Source organism: Solanum pennellii, chromosome 1, assembly GCF_001406875.1.
Source record: "Solanum pennellii chromosome 1, SPENNV200".
NCBI classification, from domain to species: Eukaryota; Viridiplantae; Streptophyta; class Magnoliopsida; order Solanales; family Solanaceae; genus Solanum; species Solanum pennellii.
The window spans coordinates 99,183,354-99,201,510 of record NC_028637.1 but is presented as its reverse complement, the minus strand read 5'-3'; the positions used below and the strand labels follow the sequence as shown (position 1 = coordinate 99,201,510).

At 31.6% G+C, this 18,157-nt stretch overlaps 1 protein-coding gene and 1 long non-coding RNA gene across 2 annotated transcripts in view; both read right to left on the bottom strand.

Moving 5' to 3' along the window:
• Positions 1-4,839, bottom strand: part of LOC114077259 — a 15,346-nt gene extending 10,507 nt beyond the window's left edge. The window contains exon 1 of the long non-coding RNA XR_003578335.1: positions 4,784-4,839. This is a non-coding gene — a long non-coding RNA (uncharacterized LOC114077259). The remainder of the gene's footprint in view (positions 1-4,783) is intronic.
• Positions 4,840-13,011: 8,172 nt separating this feature from the next.
• On the bottom strand, positions 13,012-18,157 carry LOC107007754. The gene is made up of 2 exons (XM_015206517.2): positions 17,992-18,157; positions 13,012-16,855 (listed from the first exon to the last, which is right to left on the bottom strand). The coding sequence occupies exon 2, from the start codon at positions 16,781-16,783 to the stop codon at positions 13,523-13,525; it is 3,261 nt and encodes a 1,086-aa protein (XP_015062003.1). The 5' UTR covers positions 16,784-16,855; positions 17,992-18,157; the 3' UTR covers positions 13,012-13,522.

Below are 18,157 nucleotides of genomic sequence, written 5' to 3'. Positions count from 1 at the left end.
TTGCAGCAACCTGTTGGGATCCTGTTTGGGTAGGTTGAAACCAAGCGCTGCCCCCAGTCATTCTCAAGGTTTCTTGGTTAGGAAGCTCTGTCTGCTTTAAAGGCTCGTTGAGCTTAGATTCAAGGTGCTTATCCTGGCCTCCAGGCTGACTCTGTTTCGGTCTACAAGCTGCACCCTTGGGATCTAAATCAAATGTAGTACATGTCGTGCAGCGCAGAGCATGGTTGACATCTTTCCTGTAACATAAGTAGCTAGTGTCGCAAGTGTCACACTTTCTCCAGAACGTTTCCAGGCTTCCAGATGAAGTTAGTTGTTTCTGTCTAAGGTAATACCGCTTGCGGAACAGAGCATTGAGATCGTTTTGAATATTGTTTTGCCCGAAAAATGGTTCTTGATGAGGTGGTAGCTTTCCTTCAACAGTTTCAGATAAAACTCCACCATTATTACCATTCGGATCATCAGCTATCGGAGTAGTATCTGGTTGTTTATCAGAAGCAATAGTATGTCCAATGTTTTTCGTGCCACCTGATGGAGGCCTAGAATCAGGCTCCTTCTCCAGACTTGATGCATAAATGTGAACATAGCTATCATTAAAATGCAGCATAGTATCGATAACTGCTTGGTCCCTCAGCCGTATCAATTCTGACCTATCAAACGTCACCGTAAAAAACAACATCTTATCTGAAGCATCAATACCTAAGCGGTCAAAAACCGCAATCAAAAAATCATCATACTTTACGCCCGTCTTTGCAATAACCTGATCAGTAATACCTCCCTCATACGAAATGGATCCATCTGGTAGAACCTTATTCCTTTTGCCCCAGTGACAGAAACAAAACAATGTTTTATCTTCAATTCCCATCATGAACTAGTGTATATGACCACAGATAAGGGTAACAATCTTGAAAACAAAAAACCTGATCAACAAATAAAATAAAATAAAACAAAATCACTTATCAAAGCTGAATGTACCAAAATACAATCCATAAAAAGGACTCAACAGAATGAGGATAAACCAATCATCTTAATAATGATAATATTAGATATTGCTAACAAATCTATATTAGCAAAGAAGGAAACTTTCATCAAATGCAAAAGGGTCAAGATATTATTATGCCCAAAAGCAAAAGTTTCAAACTATCACCAATCAGAAAATTTCATAATAGACAATCAAAAGAATAAGTTTATGTCATGACAATATAAATGGGAAAGTAAGCTATTTGTATTTGTTAACCATGAAAATCAGCAAAGAAACAAGCAATTCAAACAATACTTTTTGACCTTTTCACTTCTTTTGTGAACTTATTATACTTCAAAAACGCATCATTTATACTAGTAAAAGTTGGATCAATCTACTGCATATACTTGTGATTAGAGAAAAGGGTGTGTATGATTGGTTTGATTTAGATTTATAGTTTAAATATGCTAAATCAATAAACTATTTCTTCTCGTTTTCAATTTATGATTTTCGTTCATTAACAAGTTGATTTTTGATTTAATCAGTAAAAATATTCGTAAAACTTAACCCTAATTTGGGTGTTCAATTTAGGTCGATTATACTATTTATCGCAAATTCAGATTTTATAAGGAATTGAGTACAGAGAAGAGGAGAAACGAAAAAAGGGTAGAGATCATTGAAGAAGAAAAATATTTTTTCTTATTAAAAAAAGGTGTTAACAAACTGCTCAATTTGTGCAAGATTTCTATTTATTGTAATAAAAGGATAGCAAATACTCACAATTCACGACTCTCGTCGCTGCCGTCGCCGTGGTCGTCGCCAGTTTACTAGTTTATCATAGAGAAATTAAGGAATAGGGTTTTTATGTTAGATTTTGACATTTCATATAGGGATGACTATGGGGCGGGGCGGGTTTAGGCTTGTGCGATTTGCGGGGCAGGGTGGGTTGATTTTTTTATAAGAGATTCTTTGTGGGTTTGCGTAGGGTGTTCAAAATCGAAACGTAACCGATAAATCAACCACAAAATTGACAATTAGTATTGAATTATAGAATAAATGATTGGGAAATGGATTAACATTTTATCATTAACTATTCAATTTCCTTATCGGGTATATCATTAACCCGTTAAGAATTATCATACTTACGTTTCATATTCTACTCATCTTAGCCTTATTCAATGGTTTACCATGGTAATAGTAATTATATATTTTTCTTTTGTTATAACTAACTTCAAAAGACGAAAGACGCAAAGCCATGAAAACCTATTTACTTTTCTATAATCATCATATATTATTATAAGTGGGAAGCTCCTAACCTCAAAGTTGAATTACCATTTTGTCCTTCATTTAAATATTTTTTTTTATGTACAAAATAAAAAATATATTCTAATAACTAAATACAAAACTAGATATAAATGGGAGCCGTTTTATGGTATTTAAATGTGCATTATATTATGTATTAAAGATAGTGGAAGATAAGAAAGTTATTTAGCGGAAGTCCAAGCATTTTAGAACTGAAGAATTATCTTGATGACACTTATTTCACATTATTATTGTCCACTTCAATGTAATTGTTAACAATTATATATATGGGATGTTCATGGATTATTTGATAAGCATAACTTGTGAATTAGTGAATGCAAAGATGGAGTCAAGCCACTCAAGAATTATTTTTCCATTCTCTTTTTTATCGGTAAGTTAAATCAAACAAATAATATGTTGCTTCTATTTTCTTAAATAAATATTTCATATTTATAAGCATTTTCGAATGTATTCACCATCTTGAAATGTGTATGCATGTTTACTTATGAATCATGATTTGAAATATGTAGGTTAAATTATCTCATTATTTTATATCATTTCATGAATTCATATAAAAGAATTTTAAATTCTTTAAAATAAATTTTACACATTTATAAATTACAATCAAAAGTGAAAGAAAATTCATTTTTAATTATTTTGTGTTTGTAGATAATCCTTTAATTTATTTATTTTTTATGAATGACAATGTGGATGTAAAAAATAAAACAACAAAAACAAAATGGATGGAACATATATAAACGAAAGGGGAAGACAAGAATTAAGTCAAGGGATAAAAAATAGTAATGCTAGAGAAAACAATAATAAAGTAAGAAAAAAAAGGACAAAAAAAATTAAAGAATGATAAGAAGTATGAAAAATAACCATGATCAAACTATTGAAATTTTTGTTCATGCTACAAAGAAGAACAAACACACTGTGTCATGTGAATGTAATATGAAGACAACTTATACACTTGTTACAAGTATATAGGTTAATTCAAACTTTGGTACAAATTGAGAAGGTATGTAATGTTCGTATTGTCCCTTTCTTAGAGAGAAGTAACAAACTAATATATTGTAGGTTTCGACCTAATAACATAAAAAGGTAAATTATTTATCACATTAAATTTCATTGTCCAAATTTGACAGGTTGCCGAAATATCTAATTATTTGACATTTACATTTTACGACAAAGAAGTCATTTATAAAGGTTGATTGTTCATTTATTTCATTTATATATTTTTTTCGTTAAATCATTTCTGAAATTCATCACAATGTGATTTTAATGTACCTTCTACAACATATTATATTTTTGTGGGTCTCACGTGCAAAGCACGTGTTCAGGACTAGTTATCTATAATGCTTTAAAGAATGGAGAGCAAATCAGCAAATTTAGAAAAACACCGAGGATATGTACATGAAAAGTCTGAATCTATTTATCGAGTCATTGACAAAGATGCTTCCATGGGACAATGAAAATGAGACAACTAGTTGAAAAATCTAGATCAATTTATCTATTTGATCTTGTTACCGCTTAATGTCATCTTCTTTTGTAAGGCGTTTTCATAAAAAATGTATCATAGAGATTAGAAATTAGTCTATACACATGGGCGACGGATATAGTTGAAAAAAAGTTCTTGGTCTTAGCCTCACAATTTTAGGGGGCCCAATTTTTAGTTAATAGGTAGGATTAAACTTTTTTTTTAAAATGACAATTAAGACTCCAAATTCAAACAACATTAATGAAGTGATAGATATGACTATTACTTTTAACATTTCCCATGACGTTGATAGCCAAGGAAGAGAACGATTAAGAAGTTCAACTATAGAGGAGCGGATCTGGATTGATAGCCGAATTCATGGCGAAAGTGGATACTAAATTTGTATTGATTTAAGATTGGTAATTTGTTGATGCCAACTATTTTATTCGATTTTGATTACCCCATATAATTTTCTTGACTTATATATGCATAGGTTAGACAAAATAAGAATAGTATCACCAATTCGACTGTTTTTTTCTTTCTTGTTCTTGCTTTGTTCTTGTGCTATTGATATCAATATTTTTCTTCTATGGTTGAAGGATTTCTAAAATTCATTTATGATTTTACTATCGAGTTATACACTTTTTGGGTTATTGCAAAAAAAAAAAAAGAAAGAAGAGGTTCACTTCTCCCTTTTCTTCTGTAATGTTACGGATTTCGATGTCCCTTATGACGTCGTTTTCGTCTACTGTTGAATGCCTTGAATCGGACCCGTTACAAACAGAAAGGACGGGGGTCTCGCTGAACGGGCCCAAGCCTGTTAGGGCGTAGCTTAACACTATATATAGACGCTATGGCAAACCCTATTCTGTAATTCTGTTCTTGCCTCTCCTTAATAAAACTGCTCTCCCTCTTCCCGTGGACGTAGCCAATTTATTGGTGAACCACGTAAATCTGTTGTCTTGTTTTTCGCGTTTATATTTTCTCGTATTATCTCGAATTCCGCATAACATCTACATCTTCGCTCATTTTGTCCACTAAACCTCCGTTAAAGTGAGTTTTAGTGGTGTCAATGAAAATTAGATGTTGAACAAGAAGATAGTCAATGACGATTTTGCTCTAGTTGTGATCGATCTTCCATAGAAGTTAGAGCATAGACGATGGAAAAATGGAGAGGAGAGCAAATGGATTTTATTTTTTTTGCGTTGATTTGTGGGTTTGATTTGCGTGGTTTTCTTCTTTAAGCCTTGAAAATCTTCCACAAGATCCAATGTTAAAGAAAATGTTGTTAATTCATGTTAATTAGTCAAATGCTATCGATCAAGAAAACTTTATTGTCGTTTTTCAATGAACGAAAGAAATTAGAGGAATGAAGATGGTGATGACATCTCTAATGGTGGTTGTGGAGGTGAATGGAAGTTGAGAAATATATTTTTTTTATTTTTTAAATAGAAAATTTATTATTTAACATTTTGGTTGATAATATCTGATGTGGCATTATGACATGACATTAATATATCTGATGTGTATATGACGTGTCATTTTAAAAGAGAGAGTGATTTATACACATGATTGAAAGGGTTTGAAAGTCTTATTTTGTTTGAACTGAAGTGTTGAGTAGACAAAGAATTAAGAGGGTTCAGAATACAAACTTATAAGGGTTCATCATACTATTTTGTCAATAACTAAGAGTCCATTTGGATTAGCTTACGAAAGTTACTCTCTTAACGTTCATTGCCAAAATAATACAAGGTGAATAGAGGAAATAAAAACTCGCACTGAAACGAAATTTGAAACAGGACAAATTGAACAAGTTATAGCTCCTTGCTTCAAGTTACATAGTATTTTATTATTTTCTAACCTTAAAGTCACAAAATCAACTTTGTAAGAACCTCTTTTTGTAATTACTAATTTTTTGACACGTGTTTTGTACGTGTGTTCCATTTGAATTTTTATAGATATGTTAAAATGATCAAAATGTTATGATAACATACATGTAAACAACAGGTAATGAATAATATAACAAAAAAAACAAACAAATGAAGAGCATATTTTGATGTTTCAAATTAATTCTTTTTAAGCAGCCTGCTATAACTTTTGAACTTTGGTTATTAGTTAGCAAACTTTCAATAAAGTCACAAATGGTTAATTTGAGCTGAAATAAGTATTTAGGCTAACGACAATAAAGCAATTCATAGAAAACTAAATTAACAAGTTTAATAGAGAAAAAAAAACACAAAAAAATAGAAAAGGAAAAAAATACAATATATACATGCTTCATAAGACTTTGAACGATAATAATATAGATATGGAAAAATAATACAAAATTAGTACATAATATTCCGAGCTCTTATCGACTCTTTCTCCGATATCCTATCAAAATTCAAGAGTCTTCTTCATCTACTTAAACTATAGAATAAAAATGATAACCTTGTTAAAGGGTCTGAAATGAAAAGTTGAATTTATAAAATAAAAAATGAATGAATACCAAAAGATAGCTTAAAGTTTAGAATAATATTTAGAAGTTATAAATACAAAAAGATGGGAGATATGGATAACAAAAATATAAAAATTGAAAATGTAATTAAATATGAGTTATTAATATGAATATTTAAAGCGAATAATGTGTGTCTTTAATTTGCAGATTTGCACCCTTTTAAATTATAAAATTTCTTTATTTATCATAAAGAATAATACTTTATCAATATAAATTATATTATTTATAAGAGGAGTTATGGAAAAAGTTATGAGAAGAAGAAAAGTTGATTAATCATGTACAATTTTTTTTAATTATTATTATTATTATTAGCTACTAAACGTGGCCACTCTTCGCGTGGTATGAAAAAGATATTAGCTTAATTATATTTTAAAATAATATTTTAGTTTTAATCTTCAAATAAATTCTAACACTTTTTAACACAGTTTTATAATATACAATTTAAAAAAATACAAATAAAGTAAATGGTAATGTCATGTCATTATCTGATGCAAATGCAATTAGTAATCTTGCTGAATAAAAATATAAAAAAAATATTTTTTAAAAATACACAATTATTAGCCTCAGAACCTAATTATTAGCCTCAGAACCTCGAGAAACTATTTGAAATAAAAGAAAAATATTAAGATCCTATCTTTAAGAATTTTTTAACAATATTTTTCAGTTCTTCTTCATTTTATTTTTTTTTTGGAAATATGCCTCTTAGATTTTTCTTGTTATGGTTAATTAGTAAGAATGTAATTACCTCAAACAGAAAATAATAAAAAATAAAAGATGACTAAAAATCTAAATTGAAAAAGGCTACGTCGTTATGTGTATAAACTTTTCTTTAGTATAAAATAAAGTTCTATAGAAATAAGAATTAAAGGAAAAAACAAAAGAATTGAGAAAATAAATGAATATGAAATCATGAATCATGAGCTAAGTGATTTTTCTCTATATATATTGGAATGAAAATATAGTGATTTTTCTTGTTATGGTTAATTAGTAAGACTAGTATAATTATAAATATAGTTTTTATTATATACTTTCTATATAAAGAGATCAAAATTCAAAAGTGCAGAATTCAGTGAGTTAAAAATTAAATATATTTAATCAAACATTATAAGAATTAAAATTATAATTAATTATTAATCGGTGAACTAAAAATTAAATTATTTCAAAGTATATGTGGTATTTGGCGGTTTGACTTGAAATGATAATAACGTGAAGATTTTTCAATGATACAAGAGAGGGTCATAATGACACCGAAGGTTATTTTTGTAATTTTGGTCGAATCAGCTGTCTACTTAATGAGAGTTTGTGTGTTATTGTCATTATCATCTTTTATTTCATTTTCCAAGATATCGAGTAGATTCCAAATATTTAAACTATTTTTGTTTGAAAATGAATGATATTCATGTAATGTAATTATAAAATTATTTTTAACACACCGATAATTTGAAATAATTTATGTCAATTTAGATGAATACACGTGCGTTAATTCATGCCAATTTAAATGAATACACGTACAACGCACGTGTTCAAAGACTAGTATAAATAAATAAATGTTCTTGAAAAACAGCCAAATTCTAAAAACAGGATATATAGGAATGAAAAACCAGCCAAGCGATAAATTTCAATTTTTTGTTGTAATGTAGAAGTTTTTTCTTCTTTCTCTAAAGCTACAGATTGTTTTAAATTTTAACTAAAAGAGGTCATTTAGCTAAAACCCCTGTTTGTGTAACTGAAGTTTTTCTACTTACTAATTTCTAATAACGTGTGTGTTGCACGTTTGTCTCTTACTATTATTATAATTTATTTATTTATTTAAAAATGAGTAATAAGATCGAAAAATGTTAAAATTAATAATATTATGTTTCCTATTTTTTTTATTCATTAAAAATAATCATAAAATAGAATGGTAAATTTGATATCAAACAAGAAATATGTGAAACTAATTAAGAGAATATAGTCTCTAAGGGTATGAATATGTCGATGAATTCTTGATTGAAAAATAATAATAAATGTATATAATGTTTTTAATGAAATAACCAAGGCACGAGATAAATTTATTAGAAATATAAATCTACTTATTTAACGTATTACAAAAAAGATCCTAAAATATGTAGCAAATAACTGACTTATTCTTCTATAAAGCACGTAAACATCGAAGTTTAATGTTAATACGATAAGATTGCCTTGAAAATGCAGTTACTTGTGATAAGTCCACGGATCTACGTATAAGTATATTTTATAGTATTCATATAAAATAATAGTAAAAATAATAGTCTCTTTTTTATTTCAAATTTAATTTTTAATAAACAAAAAATAAATTAATTTTAAAAAAAAAAGACGAACCAATAATAACATTATAAACATGTTTGTGATGAGTATTTATAATTTTTAAGGAAAAAAACTACAAATTCAAACTCACGAGAAAATAATAAAGGTTTGGAATAAAATATCTAAGACATAGAAAGATTAAAATGTGTTCTCTAACTAAATTCTTCATCTTCATGAATAATTAACATGGAAATAAAGAATCCCCCGAAAATTAAATAGGAGAAGGAAAGAGACTTATAAGAGAAATGATGAATTATAAAATCTAAAAGCCTATATGTGAAAATAAGAGAACAAGAATATTGCATAAAAAAAATTATAGCTACGAAAAATACCATGTGTGATTTTTAAAGATAAAATTTATTTTATTGTTACATGTGTCATATTTATTGTTGAAATTTCACCTTTTCAAAAATGAAAAACTAGCTAAGAAAAAATAAAGTAAAAAGAGGTAAATGAACAAATAAAGATTAATAGAGAAAAAGGAAAAAATACCAATGAGTATCCTAATTGAAACTGCATTATATAAATCCTCGGATCAATCTATTTATCTTGAATTCCAAGAACACTGCAAATTGAATCATAAATTAATCTAAAAAGAGGCATGTTCTATAAATAAAAGAGGGGAAAACCGTGTTAGAAGAAAACAATAAAGAAAGTGTTAGAAGTTTGAAACCTTCCTGTTTAAAAAAAGAACAAATTAATCTTCAATGTCAAGTAAAATCCCAAAATCTCTAGTAAAGAAAATTTACTTTTGGCTTAAGTCATCTACGGCCCCCTAAAGTTGTCCGCGTAATTCACTTAGACACTTCAACTATGACAAGTACCTATTAGACACTCTAATATTAATGGATATGTACTTATTGAACACAAAATGATAATAAAGCTTTTAAAATATTGTGTGTAGTTCACGCACATTGTCTTGAAAAATAACCAATAATACTCCAACACGTGTCACATGGACCCAATTTATTGAATTTTCGTTTTTGTTAATTCCAATCTTTGATTTTTTTAAAGATGATTAAAAAAGAAAAGAAAAAATCATTCCTCCCCCACAGGAACTACCCATCTTTCTTCTTCATATCGACACCTCCTGCGACAATGAAAAAGAAGGAAAGAAACAAATCACTCCCCAACCATTTAGTTATATGTGTTTTCTTTTTCTTCTTCATTAGTTGTTACCCATTATTATAAATTGATGGAGTGAATATTGTAATTTTTGTGAAAAATAAATTAACTTTGATAAATTATTTTAAAATTAATTACCAAGAGAAATCGTGAGGATTTTAAAGAATTATATCAAACTTTCTGATATTATGTTACAACTTAATGTGTTGATGTTTGTTGATCGAAGTTGGAAATAGAAATGAACAGGAGTTGCCTTTAAAACTCTAATGTCCGATTATTTTTTTCATTCTTGCAAGTTCGATTTAACACTTAGAAGATTCAGTTTTTTTTTAATGAAGAGCAGAAAAAATAAAAAATAAAAAATCAACACAGAGTTTACAACAATGAAAATGGGTAAAGAAGAAGACAACTGCTGATATAGCTTACATGGAAGGGGGTGGGGGGGATTTGTTTTCTTTTTGGATATTATAATGCAAAATACTTTTTTTAGTTATTTTGATTAATGCAATGCCAAGTGTCATTATAAGAAAAAAAAAAGGTAGAAGATTATTATTAATAAAAAATAAAAAATAAAAATTTAGACTTGTTCACGCGCTTCCATGCAGTGAGATGCACTTATTTTGCCATATCAACATTTTATGTTTAATAGACCGTGTTTTGAATAATTTAGATGTTCAATAGGTACAAGTCATAGTTGAGGTGTCTAAGTGAATTATGCGGACAATTTTAGGCGGTCGTAGATGACTTAAGCCTTTATTTTTATATTACAAACAAATTAATGGCATTTAAAACATATAAAGAAATATGAGGATTAACCTATTATAGATCAACTACAAGTTTTCATGTCCTTAAGAGACAACTTATCAAACACAAACAAAAGTAAATTGAAGGGCAGGGGATGAAGGAGTCTTCAGTTTCTTAACTTAAATGGTGTTCCTATCTTCCATGCCTTTTGAAATGTGTATGAAGATGAAATGTTTCAAATACTTAAAGATGAAATATAGTTTCTTACTTGGATGCTTAACAATGCTATTACTTCAAAAAGAACTTGAAAAAAGTCATTATTCACTTAGATGCTTAACTATTTTTATTACTTCAAAAAGATTTATTACTTTCAATTGGCTTTTCACTTACCCTATTCATGGTGATTTAAATGTACAGTGTCTTTTCAATTATCCTAATTATTGTAATTGAAATGTGAATTTATTTTTCAGATAATCAAAATATTATGCTTTTTTTTTATATATAATAATGTTCAAGGACAAATTGGTATTTAACTTTAAGCTAAAGGGCTTCCCATTTATAACAATATATATGATGATATGATATAGGAGAAGAATTAAATCGTTTTCTTCAGATTTTCAACGTATAATCTGTTTTCTATGCTTGTCAAAGTCACTGAATTCAGGTTCCAGACAATCATCCTCTTGAGGATTACTATCACAAGTTGTATCTCAATCATAATTAACTATATCTTCAACTTGTTTTGCGCCACCTGATGGCTGTCGAGAAGCCTGTTTGTTAATTGTCTCAATCTTGAAATTGCTGTTCTCCACCTTTCTTCCAGCCCCAGTGACACAAACAAAACATTGTTTTGTCTTCAGTTCCCCACAGAAGCTCTAACAGTAACAATCTTCAAACTACTCTTCCATTTTTTACAATCATGAAATATAGAAGAAATCTGATCAAGAAAATAAAATAAATTTACAGGGAGATACTTATCAAGGTTGAATATAATGTGCAAAATAATACTCTATAAGGAAGGCCACTATAGCATGACAATTAACCAAGCATCTTAACAAAAATGTTATTTTCATTTAAGAACATAACATAAATTCATATAATTAAAGTTTTCTCGAATTTTTAAAATTACATCTAAACTTTTATAAGTTTTGAATATCTTTGTAAAATGACCACTTAACTCATTCTCTCCCGTGAAGCAATATTTTTTTGTTGCGAATAACCAATTAAAAAATGGCACATTTCACTTGGTTTCTCCAATTAATTATTTACTTCTTTTACATCATTTTTCCAAAACAAAGCTCAAAAAAGTCATTGGTACTTTTTCTTGACGATTTCATCATCTTCGTCAAAACAAGGTCAACATTGGTACTTTATCCGATAAATTATATCATCTTTCCCAAGTGTAACAAAGTAGGAATTTGTACTCTTTTACTTTTCAATCAAAAAGGTTAATTCGTAATTTTTCAAGATTTTGTTTAAAGTTTTTCAAGAAGAGAACAATAAAACATTAGCAATTATTAGTCCTAACAATAGCAACTATAATAAGTCAATTTCTAACACATTTTACACTACAATCAAACAGTAACAATATGATCTTTATCAACTAATGTAAGAAAACTATGATTATTACACTATCATTTCACTAAAAACACGAAGAGACATGGAAAGTTGAGACAAACAAACAAAAGGATTTTCCTCTTATTGAAACGAATCAGGTCATATCAAGACTATGATAACTCATGATCATCACGTATGTCTAATGAGGTGAGGAATGAGTCAAATTAGCTCTTTTATAAAGATATTCAAAACTTTAGAGTAGATAATAGGACGCTCAAAAAGTTGAAATGTCATTTTAAAAATTTAAAACAACTTCAATGATGACTTTTTGTTTCTTTTCTTTTAAAAGCTTCAAATACACAATTAAGTTTGTTTAGAATTCAATCCATCATAATAATTTTAAAAAAATATGAGAAACCAATAATAGAAAATTAATATATTTAGAGAATAAAATCATCAATTGAAATAAAATTCCTGGAAGTAACTTTCATTTAACTCATTGAATTGGAAAAAATAAGATTTGAAGGCATGCCCTAAAATGTTAACATTTTAAAAAGGGAAAAAAGTAGGAAGGACTTTTTGTACGAAAATTGGTTTTGGAGATTTTTATTTTTTTTTCATTTTTGTTTTTTTTTTTTTCATTTTTGTTGTGTTTGGAAATATTTAGTAAAAACTAAAGACAGGTAATTAGTTATTTATCAGTGGATATAAAAGCATTTATAAAATCTTAAGATTTAATTATACTTTATCAAAAAGAAGCTCTTTTTTTTTTTTCGGGGGGGAATCTTTTTCAAACAATAACAAGTTCTCTCTAAAATCAAACCAAATATCGAAATTCAAATGTCATCAAGTGTTCCTGCTATCTAGCAATTCTGGCAAAATGATTCTTTTAATTTATTTATCCAGAGCAATTTTTCCTGCTTAGCTTACAGTTTGAAACAAGTTAGAACAGGCTACTAAACATATTCTTCTTTATAAATCGATAGCTAAACCCTAATAATAATATTTCTAAAAACACCCAAGTCATCCGCAATTCAAAACTAAGTGATCGAAAAGAATATCAAAGGAATAGCTTTAATGAAAACATGCAAGACCAGAAACTATCAACTGAGAAAACAAAAACCAAGAAACCAAGAATGTTGCCTGCCTAATAATATCCACCTAACATGTTATCTGGCGATACAGTTCATTCACCAGACTTTGAAGCAAAGGGCTAATCCATATAAATAGCTGTAGTTGCAAACATACAGCATTTAAAAGTGAGTCCAAGCCAAATGCCAACGATACTTAAATTGTAGCATGTCCCGAGTTCTAGCAGAACAGACCCTTGACTGAAGTAACGCAGAAGACTGGAGAGAATCTGTCATATCTACAGGTCATCTAATCATCGAGAAAGAAACTGATGAGAACAAAACGCCATCAGTGAGTTAATGGAGCAACTGAGAGAGGAAGATTTCATTTCCAAGATTCTCTGAAGCCAGGAGAACCAATTCACATGTCTTGAGTCCCATTGCACTACAACTGGTGCATCACTTCACTGCAAACACGGTGCTGAAGCAGGATCAAGCTCCCAGCAGCCTCTCAAAACCCCTCCTTTTTCCCCAGTAAGCTGAAATGCAGGGATCTGATGAGAAAATCTCCCAAACTCATCTTTCGGTATTTCTAAAATAGCAGGATTTGATCTTTGTATTCTTGGAGACCTAAAGACTGACTTGAAACCATTCACACGCACCATGGATGAAACTTTTATCCGGTCTTTTGAATTCTCAATGACCTCCACTATCTCATACGCAGACGTGTCTGGATGCAAACTTAATTTTTTCCAGTTCTTGTACAGTGCCCAAATATCGCCATCTCTTGGATAGATCTCAAATCTGTTCCTATTAATAGATACTGCTTTCACCACATGGGAGAATGAACTAGGACCATAGACTTGACACTTTTCACTCTGGACTTTGAATGTTCCACAAACAACCTGAGCATTTTTAGTTCCTGCACACGCCTCAAGAAGGACTACGTGTAATTTGAATGGGGCAGGAACAATCTTCTTAATCTGAGCATAAGTCCTTGGCATATTATTTCGACCATAAAGAGCCCATACTTGATCTACTTGAAACTTCCCCGTGGATATATCCATCCTAAAATCACAAAAAGCTTCTTCAGAACCTTTTTCATCGGGAAAAGTTATTGGATTCTTGGAGCTTCCAGAGGAGTTGCTGAGATCAAATCTCTTTGTGCATGAATGCAACTCTTCATCAATGTCATGACTGGGTATGCTGGGACTTGAGTGACGGTCTCTTTTAACACAATTATCATCAAAATAAGTGGAAGAACCGTCATTGGCAGAATGAGAGCTCATCTTACTTTGTTTTTCCTCGGATAGGTTCACTCCTCTAGGAGATCTTCGAACCTTAGCAGATTCTCCATTAGTAGTATGAATGCTATTCAACTCCACAGACTTCAGAGATATCGTCACATTCTCAGACATTCTAGACTTATCTCTTGTTCCAGATGCAACTGCAGGTGAAACATTTTCTACAGGTTGAGAATTTGCACCCTTACTGCCTTCCATAACCTTTTCAGGGTACCAAATATCATCTGGGTTGAGGGGTAAAGAAGCAGGATCAAGTTCAAAGGATCCCGCAGGTACACCATCTCGTTCAGTTCCAGTCATTTTGAAAGAAGGAATTCGATGAGAGAACTTGAAAAGTTCACTTGGCTTTACATAGAATGTACCTTCTCCAGTCAGCCTTGTTCGCTGGAAAAGGCTAACAAATCTGGTCACTTTATCCAAGTAACCAACTTGGACACCCTCATCCACAACATATTCAGACAGGATCTCCACAATTTCATACTTGTACTTCCTATGATTATCTGGATCAAAGCCCCAACCAATATCCCAATCTTTGAAAAGGGCCCATGTTTCCCCTTTCCTAGGATATACAATGTACATACCCCTCTTGACCATTTCGCACTGCACTTGATGAGAAAATGTAAGTCGATCAGAAGTGGATTCAGTAGTCCCAAGTCTAAATTTCCCACAGCCAACAGGCAACTCTGCGCTGACCCAAGTTTTGCCTTTTTGATCTTCAGGGGAAGCCTCAAGCCAACAGAACATCACCTTAAATTCAGGACTGTGTACCTTCCTAATGAGGGCATAGAATCTTGGCATGCCATCAGCTGTATCATAGCAAGCCCAGACCTGATCAGGTGCAAAGCAATTTTGTTCTTTAAGCTTGTCAAAATCACTAAATTCAGGATCAGGATAATCATACACCTCTGGAATATTACTATCAGGAACTGTATCTGATTCTGAATCAGAATCCACAATAAGTTCAACTTTTTTTGCGCCACCTGAGGGCGGTCTAGAATACTGGTCCTTAACTGTCTCAAACTTGGAATTGTTGTTTTGCACATCTCCTTCAGGAAGGCCTGCTCCATTTTGGTTCAATCTTTCCACAGAATTACTGCGCGGAATAGTGAAATCAGCTCGATGTTGATCATCACCACCAACAGCTTCTTTCGGCTGAGTTTTGCTGTCTTCAGCTGGCTGGTTAGACCGTGCCTTCTTCAGACGGCTTGCCAACTCATTCTCATCATCACTTACACCTTCACTGTATGAAATATGCTGCCTACGCCTTGAAGATCTCCTAGCACCATAGCCATCACCTCCATTTCCTTGTGCAGCAGGTGGACCGTTTCCATTATCAATGTCCACATCCTCTATCTCCACACTGGTTGAAGTATCATCACTCTCACTCGACTCAACAGTCTGTTTCCGACCTCTTTTCCTGCTTTTGCGGTCCACCTTTGGCCTTGAACATCCTTCTCTCATACCTCTCTTTAGCTTTTCATGTTTTTCATCTTTTTGTTTGGTCCTTACATCCTCAAACACTGGAGCAGTCTTTCCTCTGCATTTTTCTGGTTCAGACCCTGCTGTTCTGCTGCTACAACCTGGTCGGTATCCCGTTTGGGTGGGTGGAAACCCAGCAATGCCTGAAGTCATTTTTGAAGCTCCTTGGTTAGGAAGCTCTTTCTGCTCTGATGACTGGTTGAGATTAGATTTAAGAGGCACATCCTGACCTCCAGGTTTACTCCATTTGGGTCCACACGGGGCACCTTGAAAACCTAAATTATATGCAGTGAAAGACTTCGAGCATTTCTGGCAGCGTAGAGTACTGTTCACATAAGTACTGTAATACTGGTACCTAATTTTGCAAGAGGGACATTGCGTCCAGAAAGTTTCCTGCATTGCAGATGAAGTTGGTTGTGTATATTTATGGTGATTTAGATTACTGAACTGAACATTGAAACCATTTTGCATGTTGGTTTTCCTGACGAATGAATTTTGATTAACCATATGAGGCGGTGGCTTTGCAACTCCAGCTCCGGACATAACTCTGTACTTACTATCGTATAAAGACCTTTTGACTTGGTCAGAGAGAACCATATTTGCTTCCACAATTAGCTTGAAAGCTGCCTCTGCTCCAGGTAACTTATTCTTGTCAGGATGAAGCATGAGTGCAAGTCTCCGATATTGTTTCTTGACGGTTGCTTCATCAGACAACCTATCAATTTGAAGAATCCCGTACCAGTCCCTTTCTGATCCTACTCTGTTGTTTTGAGCTGAACAGTGAACATTACAGACAGCAAGTAACTGGGATATGTTCTCTAGTTGAGGGTAAAGTTGTTCTGCTTTCACTGCAACCTTTTTAGCCCCTTCAAAGTCATTATTCAACATTTTCTTCTCCGCAACCTCTTTGGCCCTCATGGCCTCATCCTTGTTGCAGTCCATCACGGATTCCACTTAATAAATCAACCAACCAGGTTAAACAAACGTTTCTAACTTGCCTTCTTCATCCCAATCCTATAACCACATACAAGAGAAGGAAAATTATATCAATATCACAAAAAATGTGCATTCAAACAGAAATAAAAGCAGTGTATTAACACAATGACATTACATTCACAAAACAAAGCAAGAGTACTAAAAGGTAGAAAAAATGAAACGATGCAATCCTCAAGGCAGATACAGAAAAATGCATTTTGATTATTAATATGTTAGTGTAGCAACAGCTCTGAAGAAGAAACTTTACCAGTTACCTTCAGTTATACTGTATGTACTTTTGGATCAGCTAGGTTTTGCAGAAGGGGCAAATCAAACCCACATAAAATGAGAAGCTTATATCAATCGTCATGTTATTTCACTTTAAGCATAACAAGAAATACCTATTAGAAGGGGGATGTACTTTGGCTTTTTTGCTCGCTTGAACAGAATCCCAGCACTACCTTTGCACTTTTTTTTACACAATTGTTACCATTTCATTTATAAAAAAAAAAACTGGGCGGGGGACGGGGGGGCTTATATGAATATATCAAAATCTGCACCAAAGAATAGCTCTTTCAACCAAATCTACCAAAACGATAAGTAAAACAATATATAAAAAAAGGGATTTTTTTTAAAACACAAATGGTCCCTTAAGTTTGGAGGTAGGTCTATTTCTATCTTTATATTGTAAATCCTGATTACTGAGCATAACCATCCTATGATTCTGAACAATGTTAAGTCTCAGTCTAGGAAACTACTCCACTACAAGTTTGTTAAAATGTGACAGAGTAAGAATAATACAGGTTATCTCACATGAAGCGAAACCCAAGTAGTTCAAATTTAACCAAAATTAACAAAGAGAAGCAATTATCACCACCTATTTAGCTAAAAGTACCAAAAACTTGAGAGAAACCCCATAATTCAAACACCAGAAAACAGATCAACAAATATTCAAAACCCTAAAAAATCAATTACGCGAATTGCAATTCGTAAAAACCACAAATTGAGAAATATTTTAAAAAGGTCAACACTGACAGTCCAAATGCTTCAAACAACTAACACATATGTGATCCAAAACCCCAAATCAGCAAAAAAAAAAAAAAAACACAAAGGAGAACAACATACACACAGACTATGTCTTATCTAACAAAAACAACATGAGAGAATATGCTTACCCATTAGAGTCACACGCCTGATATGAAAAGGGTCTGAGAGAAAGACCTCAGTTGACACACAAATATAGAGAGAGAAAGCGAGTGAATATTTCAAGAAATTGGCGAAGAGAAAGTCTCTGACTACTTCTGAAATTTCATTCTCCCAATAAGAACAAACAAGGGCTCT

Coding starts and splice junctions, on each gene's coding strand:
- LOC107007754 (XM_015206517.2), bottom strand. CDS start 16,783: ATGGACTGCAACAAGGATGAGGCCATGAGGGCCAAAGAGGTTGCGGAG.